This window comes from Astatotilapia calliptera, chromosome 14 (genome assembly GCF_964374335.1).
Source record: "Astatotilapia calliptera chromosome 14, fAstCal68.1, whole genome shotgun sequence".
In the NCBI taxonomy this organism is placed as follows: domain Eukaryota; kingdom Metazoa; phylum Chordata; class Actinopteri; order Cichliformes; family Cichlidae; genus Astatotilapia; species Astatotilapia calliptera.
In genome coordinates, this window is record NC_137435.1 from 37,426,480 (window position 1) to 37,447,968 (window position 21,489).

Below are 21,489 nucleotides of genomic sequence, written 5' to 3' on the forward strand. Positions count from 1 at the left end.
CTTTAAAAACAAAATACATAAACCCAGTTCTGCACTGCATAAGATGAACCTTAGAACAGCATTAAAACCTGACAAGAACCTAAGTACAGACAGAAACTCACACACTTCACATTTTGTATTATAAACTTCATTTATTCTGATAAATCCCCTTGATACTGGATAGAATATATAATCTATCCAGAATGCAGAATAGAATAGAATATATTATCCATTATCGAGAAAAGTCTGCATTTTTCATTTTAGCATTATAAATGATATTTTCATTGTTGGCGACAGACAGGTTACCTTCAGTTTGCTTTTTGCTTAAATACCAACAGAATTTTTTAAGTTTAAACTAGTTTTTGACAGATTACTAAAACGTTTGTGTGTTTTCTTGTTTTTATGACTGGTGGTCTAACACATTTGTTAATCCCTGTCTGTGGTGAAGTACAGCAGACAGAAGAAGACCTTTTAAAACCTTATTTTGGGACACAGCTCTGTTTACTAGATTTGACTGGTGATTCTATAAACGCAATACACAATTTACGCAGTAAATTTTCACTATCGTTTTTTTTTTCTCTGCACTTTCACAGATGAAGATGACAACAAAAAACACAATGTTAACACTGTACCGTATACAAGCAGCTCTCCACTATAGCAGGTTCAGGGATGAGGCCAGGAAAGCAGCGGGCGATGTAATGCTGGAGAATCTCAATATCAGACCTGTCTTTCTGCAAATCTCTCTGGTCTGGGTCTGTCTTGCTGCCCATATGGTAGCACACCTGTAATGACATCACTGGTATTAGTTCTATATGAAAGTACCAAAAACTCAGCACATTTTCAGTGATATGAGGAGCAGAAGGACAGCTGCAGTATTGTGAATAGAATAGCTTTGCATTCTGTTATTATGTCATAGTAACAATTTTGCATCTGAGCATTTTGTGTTATGTGACCGTGGGACTAATTGTGGCTTTGGTGTTTATATCAATTGAATGACAACAGAAACACAGCTTGAATGGCACTATGCACAAGTTCACTGCAAACCTGGTACTTTTCAAAGGTGCAGGTGCACAGGAGAAGCTCTTTGTTCACCATTTTGCAGTTTAGCAGGCTGTCTCAGATTGTTTTTGCAGCACCGATTGGGGTTATTCAGAACTCAATAAAATGCTTTATATTAAATGTAATAAGGCACGAGCATGTTCCGCTCATTTCAGTAGCTACTGTCGGTTAGGATGACTCTACAAAAACTTCCAAAGCATCTTTTTTTGTGCTGTTTTTATAAGCCAGTTTTGACACATACAGTCTTACTCGGAGACTAAAGGCAAAGTGAGAACCCTGAGGGATTAAAAGAACTGCTGCTTTGACTTTTTTCTTTAGGTTTTCTGCTTTAGAAAACTGCTTGGCAGGTCCCTGCTGTAAAAACAAACAAACTACAGATGAGAAAATGCCACCGTCTTCTGCTTCATTTTGGCATTCTTTCAAACTGTTAAATGGTCCAAGCATTGCTAGCTCTGGTGACTGTGTCTTCGAGTGAATAATGCAACGTGGCATCACCATCTGTCCTCCCGTTCTCTGCTGTGCATGTGGTCTGCTATTAGACTGTGAGCTCCTGCTGGCTTGCCATAATGCCCAAAATAGAGATGTGTCATCGGATGACATCAACTCCAGCACAAACCTTACAACTAATATGATGTCGAGGGAGAACAAATCACATTTTAAAGTCCATTTTGCCACAGCATTTCTGTTTTTAAAGAAAAGCATTAACAGTTGTGTACAACAAAACATAAAACACTTAAAGTTATCTATTAATTGCCTTAATTAAGTTCTTTAAAACAATAAAATCTAAAACCTTTTTTTCCAGCTTTGATAAATAATGGTCAAATGTTAGCAAGACTTGCTTGTGAATTTGGATATACCCTCCAAACATGCATGGATTCATAAACTTTTAAAGGAAAACAGAAAACGTCTGAAGAGCAGATAAAATGTGGAAAAAAGAAGTGAACAGTATTCGGCAACAATGTTGAAGAATGACCCATCTCCTAGAAATGTACACTTGTAACATTAATTACAGTACCAATTAATTTTGTCAGAAGGACAATTATATTATTATATGCAGTTCATATGTATTTGTTTAAAAGAGAACTCCAAAAGTCATAACCCTACAGATACAGAGTATTAGGGCCACAATACTGATCGCCTGAGGCGGGGTGGTGGTACAAAAACCACATCTGGTCAGAAGGAAAAACAACACAAACTTGGAAGAGTTGACCAGATTTGTACAAGATGAAATGGCTGGCAATGGATAGATGCAAGGCTGGTTACAGCTTTGTGCACTAAATGCTGGATCACAAGACATGATAAGACAGTTGATCAGTTTCTTTCACTAAGATACCACACCCTTCTCCTCTGCCCAAACTACACATTATTGTGGATGTTGGGATTCTGAAACACTCCATCTACCATTTGATTCACCACCAACAGCATCTATACCCTGTGGGTCCTGTGCTTTCATTTGGAGCACTGCCTAGTTATGTTGCTTCATCAGTCTTATTGCCAAAGGGCAACAAGACCAAAGGACAATAAGCACAGATACTCTATTCCATAACGGTAGTGACCCTTGTAACTTAAATAATCGCTGCCCCATCTCAAAATTATCTTGCCTAGCAAATCTTAGAGTCCCTCTTAGTGTCAGTTTCACACATATAGTTCATTTACTCCGATCTAAATCAGTTGATGATGTTGCTGCTTTTCCCTGTGATTTGACTTTTTTTCACACAGAGTAATAACCTAAGTGAACTCCAAGCACACCGTAATGTCTCACCACAAACCACGTGACAATGTTCAGTTCAATTATTAGCAAGATGTGTCTGGGTGGCAGCAATAAAACTAAATACAGCAAGGAAGTGCTGTGTTCTGAACTACTGGAGAACATGGACAATTAGAGACGTTTGCACATCTATACTGGTGTGACAAAGTGTTTGCCCTCTTACTGAGTTACTGTTGGATCCTTGTTTACAATTAAATCAAAATTCATATCAACAAGATATTAGATATTAGACAAAGCTAACAGGTAAACACAAAACACAGTTTCTAAACCTACATAGCCCTGTGTGAAAAAGGGATTTCCCCCTAAACCTAATAACTGTTTGGGCCCTTAACAGCAACAACTGCTACTTTTGATACATTTTAGAACTCTCTTATCACACAAACTTTAAAACTTTGTTAAAACCAAATACACGATACTTACAAGGTCACCTAAAAATATCCAGCCAACAGTTCATATTCAAACATTCATAGTCATGAAATTTAAAATGTTAAACACTCAGGACTGTGAATGGATGCTAGACTCCCTTTTAAAAACCATGCGGACCACCTCTCAAGAAAAGGCTTAAAGGCTGCATATGTCAGCAAGTATACCACACTCACCCATTCACACAAGCACCGTTTTTATGCTTTGAAGTGCTTTCTAACTACCATTCACACACATTCATACTCTGATGGATGAATCGGAGAGCAACTTGGGGATATTTAGCATGCAGACAACCTTCCGGTCAGCAGATGACCTGTTCTACCTCCTGAGCTACAGCCACCCCAGTATGTGTTTCTTATCACAAAACATTTTTTGCACTTTTGTTGGACAAATAGATCTTGATCTCAATGAGACTATTTAAAGGATGCTAAAAACAATAATGATGACCCTAAATTAACTTCTTATAGCAGTTATGTTTATTATTATTTAAATAAAAAGTTATATAAAGTCCTTTCAAATAAAGGGTAACCAGTTATCCAACATGATTTCTACAATATAAAAGGATAAATCATCTGACAGAACTGAATATAATTTCAGTAATATGCCGTTTGGCATTGTTGTTCACTAGTTAGTACAGTCATCTCACAGCAGGGTGGTTTTGAGTTTGAATTCTGTATGGGGGTGCACTGAGATTCAAAGCACAGGGAACAATAGGCTGAGTGGCACACAAGAAAATGAATAACATGGAGATAAGGCAGTGAAAAAAGAGACTAGAGTTCAAATGCCCAAGAATGTAGGCATATGAGTGAATAAAGAGCTCAATGAACTTACAAATAAGATTAAATAACTGTTTGTTGGTGATTTTATTACTCATATTCTTTTTAAAATATTAGTTATTTTTACTTTATGATATTGTTCAATAGTCAAAGGAGCTTGCAAAGAAAAGCGTCTGGACTTCTTTAAGTTGCTTGAAGACATTTCACCTCTCATCCGAGAAGCTTCTTCAGTTCTAAGGTCAAATGGTGGAGAGTCCCAGATATAAACCTAGTGGGAGTTTCCCCCCACAGAGGGACAAAGGACACCCTGATGATCCTCTAATCGCCTGAGCCAAGGTGTGAAACTGGGTGTGGGTCCCAATCAGCCAGAGTTTCGGGTGTGTTCATTGTGAAACCTGGCCCCACCTTATCACCTTATCATGCGAATTCCTGAGGTCAGATGGCCCAGAATGTGAGTGGGCGTTAAGGCGTCTGGGAAGGGATCTCAAAACTGGATTATAGATGGCAGAGAGTTGGTGTCGTAAACCCCCGCCTCTGTTCAAAGATGGTCGCTCACAGTGGACATAGATGGTTTCTTTCACTCCTCTTTCAAACCATCTGTCCTCTCTGTCCAAAATGTGAACATTGGCATCAGATGTTTTGAAAGAGGAATTCGCATGATAAGGTTTCACAATGAATTCACCCAAAACTCTGGCTGATTGGGACCCACACCCAGTTTCACACCTTGGCTCAGGCGATTAGAGGATCATCAGGGGGTCCTTTTGTCCCTCTGTGGGGGGAAACTCCCACTAGGTTTATATCTGGGACTCTCCACCATTTGACCTCAGAACTGAAGAAGCTTCTCGGATGAGAGGTGAAACGTCTTCAAGTAACTTAAAGAAGTCCAGACGCTTTTCTTTGCAAGCTCCTTTGACTACGATGACCTGGATGACTGAGAACCTTCACAGAGATATTGTTCAATAAAAAGCAGAGAGGACACCAGTGAAGACGTGCAAGTAAAAGGTCAGATTTGAACTGGACCGCTGCATTTGGCCCTGTTTTTGCCTGTTCATGTCAGGGGCTGTGACCCAGCATTTTGAGTTTATTTTTGTGATTTCTTATATTATATTGAAAGGATATCAAGTTCCAGTATTATTATTAGTTGGCCTTGAGTTTTAGGTCTATTTTAGGTTCTTCTATGTCTCTTTAGTTATGAGTCCTTTCCTGTCCTCTATGTGGTCTGTCTTGTCCTCAGTGCTTTACTTTCAGTCATGCCCGTGTGCTTGTCTACCCGTGTTCTATGTTCTTATTGTCTAGCTGGTGTTGTCATGTCTACGTCTCTCTATGTTTCCTGTTTTATTTTGAAAAGCCTGGTGTTTCCATGTTTGATGTGTTTAGTTTTACTTCCCCTGTGGCCTCATTATGTTTATTCTAGTCAGCTGTTTCCCCATATGTTCCTACTTCCCCTACACACAAAGACTGTTTTCCTTCAGTCTTCGTCAGGTCGTCTGTGTTTCCTCCCACCACGTCACGTCAAGTTCCATGTACTTCATGTTTCATGTTCTTGTTCATCATAGTTTCTCGCACGTTCCTGGTCAGAATAATGTTGATAAGGTTTGTTATCACAGTTACCATAGTTCAGTCATAGTAATCATAGTTTAATTTTTCCCAGTTTAGATTTTAGTTTAGTTTTCGCCCTGCTTGCCTTTGCTTTATTTTTTTATTCATTGTTTTCCAGCCATAATAAATGGCTCACTTTTTGTTTAAATCCAGTGTTTAAACTCGTGTCCGCTCTTGGGTCCTCCTTTCCACTCCCACAGTTCAGCCACTGAACTTAAATAACACCCCTGTTATTCATATCCATAAGCTATACTCTGGTGTCGTTGCCTTCATTTGATTAAAAAAATGTATCTGGTTGAGTACACAGCACAGATTTATATACCGATATTGAAGTGCTAGAAGCATTTACCGAGACAACAAAACCAAATGAGGAACAACAAAATCACATGTTGAAATCAAATTTTGAATTGATCTTTTATAAAGTCTACTTCCTTCTCACAGTTTGTATGTTAGAGGTAGGTATGCAGTAATTTCTGTGTAAAACTTCACTTAAAGGCCCAGTTACATGACGTACCTTCATTAGCCCTGGGTACTCATTGGACGGAAGTCCGTAGATATGCACTTTGGACTCCAAGCATTCAGTTTGTACGAAGCAGGGAAAGCGCTGCTTCATGCTATAGGACCCAGGAACCTTCTCCTTCCAGTAGCACACGTTGATCTTTACTACCTGCAGTAACATAAAGTCATTAGCAACACAGTCAAGGACCTCAAGACTGACTGTATATTTATACAGCATTGACCAGCTTGACCAAAAGAATAAATAAATTAATGCAAAATGCCATGCCAGTCTTGGTACTTGTTGAATGCAGGGTTTCCCCACATATGACTGAATTGAATTTATTATAGTTTAAACATATTGTATAATGTATAGTCTAAATTTTAAATCTGAATATTACACATTTGAAACAAAATTAGCACGTTGATATCAGCTTGCAAACACCATAGTAGCTAAAACTTAAAATATACTCATGCATAACACCTCCTACTGCAACCTACTCAGATTTATTTCCTCTGAAACAAAAGTGCTATTACAAAAGTTGCTCTGCAGTGGTGAGGCGAGAATTAGGATTTAATGAAACGTACACATGCTTGTACAAATGACGTCCATCAATGGGTAGCAATAATAAGGACACATTTTTCAGGAGCTTTTAGTGTAATGAACTAATAGGCCGTACACTCATTCCCCGGGACAATAAAAATTCTGACACAAGTGCTCTGGTGAGCCAATGTGCTCAGAGCTTGTGCTTTTCCGCCAGTTCACTCAAGCATGACATTCAACACCTTTTCACCCCACCACCACCCCGCCTGAATAATGCAATTCCAATATCACCTCCACTTCTCCACTCTAACAGCTGTCTGCTTGTTTTCTCATCACCTTCTCTTTTCAGGCTGTGTGGCATATTGCAAAATGGAAAAGACTGATTTGCTGAATCAGGTCTCTTGAGCTGTTTAAATGTGGAAGAGAAATTATTTTGTTTCTGTGGTATCTTCAGATGAATATAAAAGGGTAGGAAGGACAGTATCCCCGTGATAAAAGGGGTGGGGGAGCTGAACTGGATTGGATCTCATGCACTGCATGAAAAAAGTCACAAGTTAATATTCTAAATTAATAATATTAGTCATAAGGTAATACATATGGTGTGTTTGTCACAGGCATCACTAATTACATGCATCTACAGTCAGGAAATAATTTTTCCTCCCAGGATTTTAATCTTCTAGCATCTTTCATTTTGGAGAACAAACCTCTCAGTCCATCAGAACTACAGGAGCTATGGTGCTTTCTTCTCTAAAGGATGTACTTGTGGTTTAGTTCACATCATCTGTGATATGCCCACCAAGGAATTTAACCGAGTCCACAGATTTGCTGTTTATGCAAAGATTGCTCATGTAAAAAATATTATTTGCAAAATTTAATTACAATCTTTTTTGTTTTGCCCACAATAGAATTATTTCTAATAAACCTGGCCACAGCTCATCAACTGAACCACCACTGCTGCTGGTGACTCATGCCCTTATTTACATTTGGATTTAGCAGGTTTTGCAGTTCATTGCAAAACTGACTCAGCCAAGCTAAAAACGAGCACACGGAAGCAGTTAAAATGATTTGGCAAAAAACACAGCGCCTATAAAGCACCACTGAACCAAGGACACACTGAATTTTGTTAGCTAATTTTACGTTTCTGAACATCATTTTACAGCTTACATTAAATGACACGTGAACGGTTATGACTCCGTCACACTAGAGTAAAAATAGAATGGCAAGCACCTAAAGGAAGTTACCTGGTGGTTGTATTGAATTTTGTCACTTTCAATAGCCCATTGCAAATAGCTATTGCAACCAAACGTTCATTTAGAGATTGTGAGTGAAACACCCTCAGCCTCTGGCTGACCAGAGGTCGCAAAGCAATTACACATGTCACCTGGTGGGAGGCAATTTCTTTCTAAATAACTGCAGTCCGACTTGGACTGATTGCAACCACTGACAAATTGACAAATGTCTGCAAATAATTGCTGTCTAATTTGAAAAGCCAGACAAATTCTGCAACAGGGAAAATAAATCCATCCATCCATCTGTCTGTCGATAGAGCCTAATCAGAGACACCCACACTGCCCGCTTAAGCTTATCCAGCCTAATACAGAAACCTGGTTACAGCAGGATGATTATGTTAGGGGTATTTACTCATATTTAAACTGAGTCATATGAACTGTCAGAGTCCTCGAAGCACAGGCTGAGGAGTGGCACCAAACTCCAGCTTATAAATCAACCAAAGGCCTTGTCCACCCTAACTGGAAAATTTTATTTGTTGTTATCTATTATCCGCCCGGCCCTCACTCAGAACTTCTGATTTCTCTGACTTTTTATCTGATTTACTGCTCAACTCAGATAAAATAATTATTGTGGGCAATTTTACCAAAAACCCTGACTGATTATTTCTAATAACATTTAAATTAACAATAATGAATTTCACAGTAGTGGGCAATACATTGCATCACAGTAGATGTCTTCCTGAAAGTGCTGTAACTAAGTTTAACCTCCTCAGACCCGAACTCTTCCACGGCATGAATTTTTAGTTTCTCTTTCGTATTTGGGCATTTTGGGACCCAATGAATGCACAAACAAAAAAAACAAAACAAAAAAATAAATAAATAAAAATCACAAGATTTTTTTTTTGCCCGATTTGTGTTTCTAAGAAAAATGAGAGCCACATATGAGGCTATTCGTTTTAAATTTTCATAAAACAAAGGCAGTATAATGTCCTCATGAGTGGATATCAGGCCCTTGTAGAGCAAAATTTTGTATTTTGATCTAGACAACCCAAAATGTGATGTCCACATATGTGGACGCCAGGTCCTCGGAGGTTAAGGATATAATTCTGCCACTTATCTTCTTCAGTGCCATGTGCCAACACATGAATAGAGCAGACAGAGCAGCTATCAGAACTCTACTCCAACAGAGGTCGATTAGCTTGTTAACAGTATTACATCTTCACTGCGTACAGCTCTGAACACTGTGACTTCTCTGAAAATGAAAGCTTCAAATCAGAAGTACTTGATTCCCTGGTATAACTCAAATGTGTACCAAGGCACATCACTGATTGAAGAAAATAAGAACAATGCTAGGTTTCTCTTCAGCACTGTAGCCAGGCTGACAAAAAGTAGAGCTCTGTTGAGCCAACCATTCCCTTCACTAGAAAAGACTTCATCAGTTACTTCACAAATAAAACTGTAACCAAAAGAGAAAAACTTACTCATAACCATCTCACAAATGTAATATTATGTAGAGCTACTTTCAATACCATTTATATTTATACAGACTTTTTATCTCCAATTGATCTTAGGTAATTATAGACCAATCTCAAACCTTTCTCTTATCTCAAAAATTCTTGAAAGAGTAGTTGTAAAACCAATAGCTGATCCGATTCCTGCAGAGGAATGGTTTATTTGAAGAGTTTCAGTCAGGTTTCAGAACTTGTCACAGTATATAAACAGCAACAGTAAAGGTTACAAATAAGCGCCTTTGACAGTGGACTCCTCTCTTTGCTTGTCCTGTACATCTTAGTGCAGGGTTTGATACCATTGACCATATTTTATTAAAGCAATTAGAGAATGCTGTGGTATTGCGCTGCGGTGGTGTGAATCATATTTCTCTAATAGACTCCATTCATGTAAATGGAGAGTCCTCTTTACACACTAAGGTTAATTATGGAGTTCCACAGGGTTTCTTGGTAGGGCCAATTCTGTTTATATTATAGATGCTTCCCCAAGACAATATCATTAGAAGGCATGGCATACATTTTCAATTTTAATGGAGATCACACCCATCTTCATGTGTGTCATCTGCAGTCCAACGACATAACTCCTGGTTTCACTGGGACCACAAACCCCTCCTCCACAGTAAAGTGGTGAGTCACAGAAGGGATCTGGTTGTATTCTGGTTATAGTCCAATAGAAAATCAAGGGTGCCAATGTCATTTTTCAGTTATTAAATTGCCATCCCACAGCAACTACATTATTTCTAAAAGAACTATGAATTTCTGTTTCAAGTCTGTAACATGAAACAGAAATCTATGTCATAGAATTTCTATTTACATTAAGAGTCCAAAATTTCTATTTATTGTGACTTAAATTAATTAAAAATCACAGTTAATTGCCATTTAATGGGGTCAAGTTGTCAAAATTCCATCTTATTGCTTTTTGATGCACCAAAGTTGCACCAAAGACAGCAGCTCACTTGGCCCCATTCTTTGAAATAACAGTTTCAAAAGCAACAAGGACACTAATAACTTTCTTATATTCATCCTGAAAATACTGTAACGCGTGTACAGCCATATAAACATTGCACATTGTATACTGAACATTTTAATACCTCTAGTGGCAACTGTAAACCAGTGTTGGCCAGCAGTTTATTAGCCCAGGGTCCAGCGGTGATCACCAAACTCTTAGCATGATAAACACCCACAGAGGTTGACACTCTTACAACAGGGCCAGGCTTGATGTCCGTTACCTTCTCGTTGTCTCTTATAACTCCACCTAATTTCTGAAATTGCCCCTGTAAAAGAAGAGAGCAGCAAAACATTTGAAATTCCTGTTATAGCTGTTAAATGGTACAGTAATAGCTACTGGAACGAATGCAAGAAATGTATATGGAACTTTGTAAAGTGGATGATGATTAATGGACAGTGGGTTCAAGTACATTTAATTTATTATAAAAAGACAAAACAAAAACAGATTCCTCATACTGACTGTCTTTGAGCATGCATTTAAAAATACAAAGTCCTAAAATATTTTGGAATGCCTGGACTTGTTTTTAGTAATGATGATATCATTTTTACTTTTTTATTTAAAATATTTCATTTGTTAAACTGGAATTTTTAGACTTGATTCTGTCAAATTTCAGAACAAACCAAAACATCCACATTCACACACTCAAGACACGGCACAAGTCCGTATCATGTTATCAGTGGTATACCTGTACGGTTTTGAGTGTGCGGTCAGCAAATAGAACTCCAGCAGTTGTATCCACCAGTGCTCCGTCTCCCTTAGCCAAGTTGACATTGGGAATGTGCTGACTAAAGATGTCATGGGTCAGGACAACCATGGGAACCTTGTTTGTTTGAAGGGTGTCCTTAATATTTTGGTAATTTTCACTCTTCTCTGGCCCCATAACCAGGAGCCCTGTTTGTCTGAAAGTGGAGATTAGGGGAAATTTAAGGCGGCATCTTGAAAATAAATCTTCAAAAAAAGAAATTAATAAACTAGTAATTGACTTTAATAGAGTGCAATGTTAACTTTGGCATTAAAAAAAAAGAAAAGAAACGAAAGTATCATAAAGAGCTAGCTACAAACTGCACTGCTAAAAAAAATGATAAAAAAAACCCCACTTTAAGTATAGCATCAAGTCAATTAAACTTCTGGGATATTGATCTGGTCAGTTAAATAACAGACAGGATTGTTAATCGGTTTCAGCTGCTTTGGCACACTAGAGGAGTTTTGGAGGTGGACAACTGACATTTTTTTCTTCCTCATCTTTTCTGACCTTTTTTTTTTTCACTAATTTTGAATTTGGCTAGGATCAGTGTCGTAACTGGCAACATAAAGTGAAACCTGGACCCGGCATGTAGTTAGTGAAGGATATCTTGACTAGGCCCTAGAAGGTGCTTCACCCATCAGTAGGTCTGGTGTCTGCTCCTTTATGCAAGGAGGAATGGGATGAGCGATGGCAGAGTCCTACAAAATGACCTTCAACAAACCAGTAATGTGAATATTCTGAGGGTTATGAGAGCTCTACGTCCTTGAATGGGCCCTGTGTTCACTGCCTGCCACTGTGGAGCTCAATTGGCATTTTCCTTAAATTAAAAAACCCAAGTACTCATATTCCACCCTTCATACAGCTCTAGGTTACTTGCCAAGTGGTGAGGACCCTTTATGGTCACACAGTGACTTTGAAGTGGTGGGGGTCAGACACGGGTGGAGCCACACAGGTATATCACCTTCCTAAAAGCATAGAGAGAGGCTGAAACCACATTTCTAGTTAAGGAAAAAATTCAACCATCCCCGCCTCCCTCAATTATGATAACTATCTCACAATAGAGAGCAGATATTGCTGCATTGCAACAGCGCTGAGGTGTTCTCTCCCCTGATCGTTCACACCACTTTCTTAGAGATACATTTTGAAACGTCCCTAGTTGTGACAGTGCATGCACAGCCTTATTGGTTACCTGAGCATAAAAGACAAATTGTTCATACAGAATTTGGCTGAAAATGGAAGTAATAGAAGAGTCACTACAGTGCGTAGTGTAGCTCCATAGTTCTTGTGTTGTAGAAAGATCGTTCTATATGTTTCTGTGTCAACTACTGCAAGGTGAACAAGGTATCACGCCTTCGATGCTTGTTTCCTGCGGGGGAACACGGTGGGTCTGTGTGCCGCGCTGGAATGGTAGCGCTGTGCAGGGCGGCTGCTGTGCTCGCTTCGTATTACTCCTCACCCCCCCACCCAATCCTGTGGCTTGTTATGTCTTTCACAAAGTTGTGCTGTGGACATTTATGTGCTTTTTGTGCAGAGGAGTTTTTTTGTTTCCTGTTCTCATGCTGTCCTGCCATGGAAGCACAGCACGAGTAGAGGTCTCTTTTTTTCCTCTTGTACTTTCCCATTGTAGTGTATATTTCAGTGTTTTTCTGTAATGCTACCGATCTCCGACTTGTATCCCCATGTAATGTCTGTGTTGTGTGTGTAATGACGGAGGGGGGGGTACCATTTCACTCGAGGGCAACCTGCATGTGGCGAATAAAGCTTTGATTGATTGATTGATTGATTGTATCACGGTTCACTTCCGTTCAGCTTGTTTGCAGCCCCCGCCACTTTTCAGTGCCTCATGGACCGGGTGCTGCATCCACACACTGCATATGCTGCCATCTACGTCATCATCCACAGCAACACCACAGCGGAGCATGTGCAGCAGGTGGATGCCACCCTGGAGTCCCTGTGGCGGGCGGAGCTCACGGTCAACCTGAAGATGTGTGCGGTTGGATGGAGGGAAGTACAGTAGCTGGGCTACCACTTGGGAGGTGGGCAGGTGTGTCCACAGGTGGAAAAAACAGCAGCCATCGCATCTATGGCTCCACTGCAGGGGAGGGGTGGTACAGGGCAGTACAGCTGTATCGCATCCAGTATTCACACTCTGGAAAGTTGCTCTGCAGTGTCAACGGTGTGAAGACAAAACTCAATATTCAGTTTATATAAATACAAGAACGAAAAGTGTTACATGCCGTGACTACGGTTACAAAGATACTGCACAGTTTAACGAGAGATGGACTCAGCCAGTAAACTCAAGTTCACTAAAAATCGAAACGTTAAGGACCTTACCCGCAGAATATTAAGTTATCATATACCATCAGTTCTTTGATGCATTAATTACAGATGGTGAACAAAACTATGAAACCAAGTAATAAATGGACCCATTAATATCACCTGTGACATCATAGTGGCTGGACATCATTACTAGTGGTAATACCCCAGCTCCAGTGTGTTAAGTTATTGAGTCCTATAGTGAGAGGGTCTGATTCAGAGATCTGTCTGAGAGATAACTGACCCACCCGCGCCAGCACTGCTTTCACAAAGCCATTCCGAAATCTGTCAGCAGCCATAAGTCACTTGCAACCACAGCTTAGCCATTCATCACACAATTTAATGTGTGTGGTTGTGTGCTTGCAAATGTGTGACAGAGAAAGCAAAAAAAATCATGTAGACTCATAAATGTGATACGTCATTTGACCTGACCTGACATAACAGGTGATGCATGGTACAGCTTCAGCTGATGGATGTGCTAACACACTGTCATATACATGACAGGGAAAGGAAGATAGTCCAGAGGGTAGATTTTAGCTTAGCTCTTGCTCTTTTTTAATGGCTTATATTCTAGAAGCAGCTGCTCAAACCAGCCTGGCTTGAACATTTCTCATTGTGATGCAGTCATTTTTTTTAACAGCTCAAGGGCACAGGTGGCCTTTACTTGCAGACCCATCAGTCATAAGCTGTAGACCAGGGAATTCGCAGTATTTCTAAGGAACATAATGTGAGTGTGTTCTAGTACAACAAACTATTATTTTGAGACACAAATAATGAAACAATGTGCTATCAAAATTACTGGTAATGAGACAAAATGGGACAGTTTAAAGGAATATGATCAGGGTGGAGTGCCCACTCCGGGTCGGGGATGAGTTCCTGCCCCAAGTGGAGGAGTTCAAGTATCTCGGGGTCTTGTTCGCGAGTGATGGGAGAAGGGAGCCGGAGATCGACAGACGGATTGGGGCTGCAGCTGCAGTAATGTGGACGCTGCACCGGTCCGTCGTGGTGAAGAGGGATCTGGGTGTAAAAGCGAAGCTCTCAATTTACCGGTCGATCTACGCCCCTACCCTCACCTATGGCCACGAGCTGTGGGTAGTAGGGCTGGGCCATATTATACCGTTCACGGTAATACCGGTATAATGTTAGGCAACGATAGGAAAATGAAATATCGCGATAGAATGGGAGTAAAATGCGCATGCGCAGTGCCTTTGTTTTCATACGCACATGGCCGATTGTTGAGGAACCAGAATTGGTTTGTAAAATGGTGCAACTTCCGTGATGTGGAACTGGTTTGGTGTTTGTCTGTCAGATACACAACAAAGCACATTTTTTTGCAGAACATGCAAGCGGCCGTTGTTATTGTCGTATTTGTCGGACTAAGATGCTCTTAAAGCTGGGAGTAATCTGGGTCCTAAACTCCGAATATTTGACTTCAGGTCAAACAACACTGCAGCATCACTGAGAGTTGAAAACTGTCTAAATTCTTTCATCTTTAATAAAACGATCAGCATTGCTGCTTTACCAGGTGAAACTATGAAGTTTAACTTCCAGGCATCCATGAAAATAAAAGTTATTACATTTAACGGAGTTAGAAGTTAGCAGGAAGCTAGCGGAAGTTAGCTCGCTAGTTTTGCTAGTTACCTAAGCATGATATTGCATGTTCTGACTGAGAGATTTCTGAAAAAATTCAAACGTACAGCTCTGCTATCACTTCCAACATAAATGAAGACAGGAAACTAAACAGCAGTGACGTTTGTAGGGTTACTGAAGTTGGGCTAGCTGGTATATTATGATGTGCTACGTGATCGCTAGCGACACAGCTATGTTAGCATAACATAAACAGTGAAGCTGGAGGACGAACACTAACACTTTTCCACTTATAAAAGTTAACGTGAAGGTTCCTCATGGTTAGAGACAAATGCAATCGCATGGCAGGATGCTGTAAACGGACCAAACTTCAGTCAGGAGAACAACTGAGATAATCCATCCACAATACGAGGTCAGTCATTAATATACATGGGAATAGAGCAGCTGCCAGAGAATTCAACATTAATGAATCAATGGTACAGAAGTGGAGGAAGCAAGAAGAATGAGTTTAATAAAGTTTGATTTATCTGACTGCTTTGTTTCGCTTAATGTGCCTTATAATCCCGTGCACCTTATGGTCCGAAAAATACGTACTGCACACTGCAGTTTAATGTTGCAAAGCACCTCTTTTTAACTTCAGTGGATATTATACATGGTTATGCTCAGGATATGTCAGCCCATTTCTACTGGAAATGCCTTTTGGTTAAACTTTCAGCAAGGAATTTGCATTTGCACTGTTACATTTTTATAAAGCTTTAATGTACATAAAAACCAGCTTCTTGTTTAAGTGAAAATAAATGGAAGGTTGTCTTTTTGCGCTAGTAATGTTGTGGAGTTGTATTTTGTCTCGCATCAATTATATCGTCAGTTATATCGTTATCGCAAATTTTCAAATATATATCGTGATAAATATTTTTGGCCATATCGCCCTGCTCTAGTGGGTAGTGACCGAAAGAACGAGATCGCGGATACAAGCGGCAGAAATGAGCTTCCTCCGAAGGGTGGCTGGCCTCTCCCTTAGAGATAGGGTGAGAAGTTCGGCCATCCGGGAGGGGCTCAGAGTAGAGCAGCTGCTGCTCCACATCGAAAGGAGCCAGCTGAGGTGGTTCGGGCATCTGACAAGGATGCCCCCTGGGCGCCTCCTGGGTGAGGTGTTCCAGGCATGTCCCACCGGGAGGAGGCCCGGGGCAGACCCAGGACACGCTGGAGAGATTATATCTCTCGGCTGGCCTGGGAACGCCTTGGTATTCCCCCGGATAAGCTGGAGGAGGTGGCTGGGGAGAGGGAGGTCTGGGCCTCTTTGCTTAGGCTGCTGCCCCCGCGACCCGGCCCCGGACAAAGCGGATGAAAATGGATGGATGGATGGAAAGTGAAAGTGCTGATGGGGGTTACACACAGATTTATGCCACTGTCTCTGTGAATGAAATGAGGTTCCGAAAGTTTAAAAAGAAAAGAAAAAAAAAAGAAAAAAGAAAAAGACAAAAAGGCACCGTTCCACATGTAACCAGGTGCTAAGAAACTGCTTACAACTCAGTATTGCACCTTAATAGCCGTTCTTTTCCCCATTCCCGTCCATTAACCATAGAGCACACCTTCTCTCTGTGCATTAAAACTCGCGCTTCTGTCTGGTTTGCTGTATGGTTTACGCCACTTGATTTACGGCAACTTTGTCGCTCTGTGACTTTCAAAATAAAAGCATCCACTCCAACAATATAATAGTCACTCATAACTTTACAAACTACTTTACAAAATATTAATGAGGTTATTTACACCACATTCAAAAGCATAGGAGCTGTCAACGGCCAATTCAGTGATGCTGGAGGTAATGTGTTAAGTCTAATTGTTGAATGTTGCCATTGTGTTTCTTAAATTTGTACAGTCTTAGTTTAAGCAGTAGGATCAAAGCCATTCCTTTGATCCTGACCACCTCTCCAGCCACTCTGTGCTGGGGGAGGTTTTATTGTAGATACATCCTAACTTGAAGATCTGTTTGATGTTTGGTAGAGCTTCCTACCCTTTGTATGGTTTCACTGTGTTATCTTTGGTAAACCATACATTGGGTGTGGGGGAAGACTACCCTCTTTATGACCAAGGATGTTGTTCCTGCTTTTAGGTTTTATGACCCTTTGATCAAACACACACACACACACACACACACACACACACACACACACACACACACACACACACACACACACACACACACACACACACACACATTCTCACATAACACCCACACACACACACTTACATACAGTGCCTTGTCTTTGTAACCAAAGGGGGTTGCAAGGGGAGGTGTTTTGTAAACTATTGTTTGAAGTTTGTCAATAAAAGGCGGCGAGAGGAGGCCACCAGCGTGGTCATTTCAACGTGCTGGTCACAGACGAGAGGCCTCCCTTGCGCAAGAAATCGATCGAACACTGTTGCCTTGCTTTTCTTTCATGGGAATAAGTCCTGGATACAGCGGGGTCTGAGTTTAGACCCAACATAATGAGAAAGTCATGCATTAATAGCTCCTGTAGATTGAGTTGTTGCTCTTGTGCGTACATAACACCTTGAACGTAACAAATCTCCTTGTTCTGGGTTTTCTCTCTGTTCTTCTGCTGACTCCTTACCTGTACAATTTCACTCCTGCCTCACTCTCCAGCTGAGCCCACAGTTCATAGCACTCCTCCATCATGTGGGTGTAGAAGTTCTGCTCGTAGGCCTTGCGGATGATGCGGGTCTGGCCGTGGGAACTCCCTCGGCTGTGGGGCAGTACAAACTGGAAAATATAAGCATGAAAACAACTGGTTAAATTACTTCTGCATTGAAGTAAGAAAATGCTCAAAAGTACATAAAACTGCAGTCTCGGCTGCAGGCCGCAAATATCATTATGACTCATTTACTGTACATTTTTGTATAAACTAAAGACAACAAGACCAGCTGAGGAAAACCAGACCCAGTCAAAAAGTATATAGAAGGGGAAGTCTGAATACCTTTGAAATTAACCCTTAGCTGTCTTCAGTTCTTTGTTACATTGTACTGTTTGAGTGTGTTCCTCACGTGTTACCTGTTTAGGACTACTTTTGACTACATCTGGACTTGCTGCCTTATGTAACTAAAGCTTATTTTTTCATTTATTGAAATCTGTCTTGAAGTCTGCATTTTGGGTCCAAATTCTCCACAATCATCACAGAATGACACAACCGGTAACATGGACACAGTCAATGGTGAGGGACTGACAGCGACGCACTCCAGACAACGAATCCCTACATTATGGGACTCACTTGGCTATTGGAGGACTTCAAAGATACTGATCCCTCCCTGCCCAATCCTCTGGTGATAAGAGTGGCCGGTCTCTGCTTCACACCAGCCTCTCTACTCTCCACTCACTCTCTAGCCTCTTCAACTGTCTATTCTCCTCCACCACTGCCACCTGTATCCCAATCCAGGGGAAAATGGTCTCTGCCTAGGCCGCCTTAACAACGCCAGACTACTCGATTGGGGTTTGTCAGAGGCACTTGCTGCTTCAGCACTCCAGTCCTCCTTTTCCTGGAGAAAGCACAGATCCCACTGCTGCTCCTCACCCGGGGCAGCACCGCCTAAAACCCACCTCTGTAAAGCCAGGACACTTTACTTTTTTAATTCATTGAGGAAAACAGGCACAACCCTAGGTTTCTTTTGAGAATTCGAGCCAGGCTGACAAAGAGTCAAAGCTCTGTTGAACCAAATATTTCTTTAACTGTCCCACAGATGTATCAATAAGTACGCCAGCTCTAATAACTGCTGATATTAGATAGGTCTCTACTATCAATCTTTCTAAGTTAACTTCAATAATTTCTTCCTCTAAACCATCAATGTGCCTTTTAGACCCCATTACTGCCAAGACTGCCCAAAGTCCACCATGAATTAATTCTTCAAGTTTAAAGAGGATGATCTGTCTTTATTGACAGGCTTCGTACCACAGGCTTTTAAGGCAGTGGCAAATAAACCATTATTCATAAAGCCATTGTTTGATCCTTAGCTTATTACAGGCTAATTTCTAACCTTCCCTTTACCTCAAAAACAGTTTACTGATCATTTGTAAAGTAATGTTTTTTTAAGAGTTTCAATCAAGATTCAGAAAAAAACAGCACTAGTGAAAGTTATGAATGATATTTTTTTGTGGACAGTGGACTCATCTCTGTGCTTGTCCTGCTAGACCTTAATGCATTATTCAGTACCACTGACCACAATATTTCACTGCAGATATGACACTGCTGTGAAATAGGAACTTCGCTGCAGAGGTTTTGTGCGGAGTCTTCCTCGTACACAAAAGTAGCCACAAAGTTCCAAAGAGTTATGTGGTAGGAAAAAGTACATTTTACACATACTTCCTTTAGGCAATATTATTACAAAACACTGCATAAATTTTAATTGACATCATTGCTATAAAAAAATTCTCTTTTTTTTCCCTTGGGACCAGAAAGAGAGAGCACATTTCTCCCATATTAACTTCTACTCATTGCCTCCCTGTTCAATTCAGAACTGAATTTAAAATCCTTCTTCTTACATACAGACTCTTAAACAATCAGACCGCGTCATATTTTAATGACCTTATAGTAACTTTTTATCCCAACAGAGCACTTTGCTCTCAGACTGCAGGCTTACTGGTGATTCCAAGAGTTTTCAAAAGTAGAATGGGAGGCAGAGTCGTCAGTTTTAAGGCCTGTCTACTCAGTTCAATTCAATTTGATAAAATATTATTTATGTAGTCAAATCACAACAATTTTTGCCTAAGGCACGTTTCCTCTACTGTGGAATTTATAGAAGTAATAACCAGCAGCTTGATAAAAATGATAAAGTCAGAGTTAAAATACAATACAGTTTGCATGATTAACTCCTTCAACACAACCAGTGTGTCAGCTTCTAAATGGCTCCCCTCCTCAGGGTTTGGGAGCTTCTTTTTTTTCTTTAAATTGGCTAAACCCTCCAGGTGAGCTTCCTCCTTTAAGACGTCTGGAAACGACTCCGAAAAGGGAAAAAAAATGAATCAGGAATGAAGAATAACGTTTTCAAACTATGAAATGCATAATGTTCACCCAACCTGAGAAACTCTGATACCGTCACTACATCAGAGTTCAAACGTCTAGGCTAGGAAGACCAGGACCACCACCACCTCAGGGACTGTGGTAATGTTCTGTAATAACATTACTTTTAATACTTGTTTTTCTTTACTCATGTATTTATATTTAATTTCCATACCCCTCTTGGCTCTACCTTCTAATAATACTAATATGAGACTTAAGTAGATGCACAGACACAAATATTTCATTTCAAATACAAGGACTCTACTTGTTTTGCTCGCCTTTGTCTGTGCTGTATGTGACTTATCTGCTTATTGTTTCACGTATCTGTATATTGTTTTGTTTAAGGAAAATAAAAAGTACACTAAACTTCACTGCCTATCATACTCGTGAATTAAGTAGTTTTACTTTTGATGGTATTTTCCTAACTACTCTTTCATACTTTCTTCTTTCGTGACATTTTCTATGCATTCTATGAACTTGTAGTCAATTATAAGTAAACTGTAATGGAGTACTGTTACAGTGGAACGTAGAGAAACCTGATTAAAATGCAATGGCTCAAGTTAGACTCTTGACTCAAAATCGTTTCATGACGCACCTGCTCCAACAGCAGAGTCTTCTTGTTCTTTTTTGCCAGCTGATAGGCCGTAAAGGAGCCCTGGACGCCTGCCCCGATCACTATGCAATCAAAATCTCCGCTGGTCGACATGTTTAACTCACACACAGAGCTCACAGATCGAGGTCACGCGTTTTTAAAAGTGCTCCACAGATCCGCCTACTAACGCCAGGGGAAGGACGAACAAAAGCCTCCAGGAACTTTGCCCTGAGTGTTGGCGGTCAGGAGCCTGGATTTCCGCCACGCCGAGCAGGAACCGAACGCTTATGCTGGACCGAGCTGAACTCTTCGCGGTTATGATCAGAAGTGCGTTGTGTTGTTGTCTGGATCTACGTCAGGTCCGTTTGACAATAAGGCACACCGCATAGCAGGAGTGCCTGAAAATCTTCTGTAGGGAAAATATTGCCACCATATGTAATGACAAGGAGCCAACTCTGCAGCTCAGCTGTAAATGTTCAAACTTCTTTTGGGCTGTATTTGGTGCCTCGTTTTCTGCTCATAAATCAGACGGACTACTAAGAATATATGATTTAGCCAAGGCCACTGGGAGCAAAATATAGAATTAATGGTGAAATATATTTCGTTTAATTTGTATTCTGGGACAAAAATTTCAGGAACAAAAACACACACACACAAAACCAAAATATTAAATAAATAATAACTGTATGTAATAGTAGTAGTAGTAGTAATAATATTAATAATAATAATAATAATAATAATACCTATTTGAACGAATACTTTTGTTCTAATAATCATTTATAGGAATAAAAGAAGTGTAAAGACAAAAA

The 21,489-nt window shown here is 40.3% G+C and overlaps 1 protein-coding gene across 1 annotated transcript in view; it reads right to left on the reverse strand.

The window, feature by feature from the left end:
* pipox (pipecolic acid oxidase) overlaps positions 1-20,843 on the reverse strand; it is a 32,939-nt gene extending 12,096 nt beyond the window's left edge. The window contains exons 1-6 of the mRNA XM_026191727.2: positions 20,684-20,843; positions 17,653-17,801; positions 11,075-11,288; positions 10,472-10,654; positions 6,119-6,271; positions 612-761 (exon numbers count right to left, since the gene is read on the reverse strand). Of these exons, the coding sequence (XP_026047512.1) occupies positions 612-761; positions 6,119-6,271; positions 10,472-10,654; positions 11,075-11,288; positions 17,653-17,801; positions 20,684-20,794 (960 nt within the window). The 5' untranslated portion in view covers positions 20,795-20,843. The remainder of the gene's footprint in view (positions 1-611; positions 762-6,118; positions 6,272-10,471; positions 10,655-11,074; positions 11,289-17,652; positions 17,802-20,683) is intronic.
* Positions 20,844-21,489: the final 646 nt, after the last annotated feature.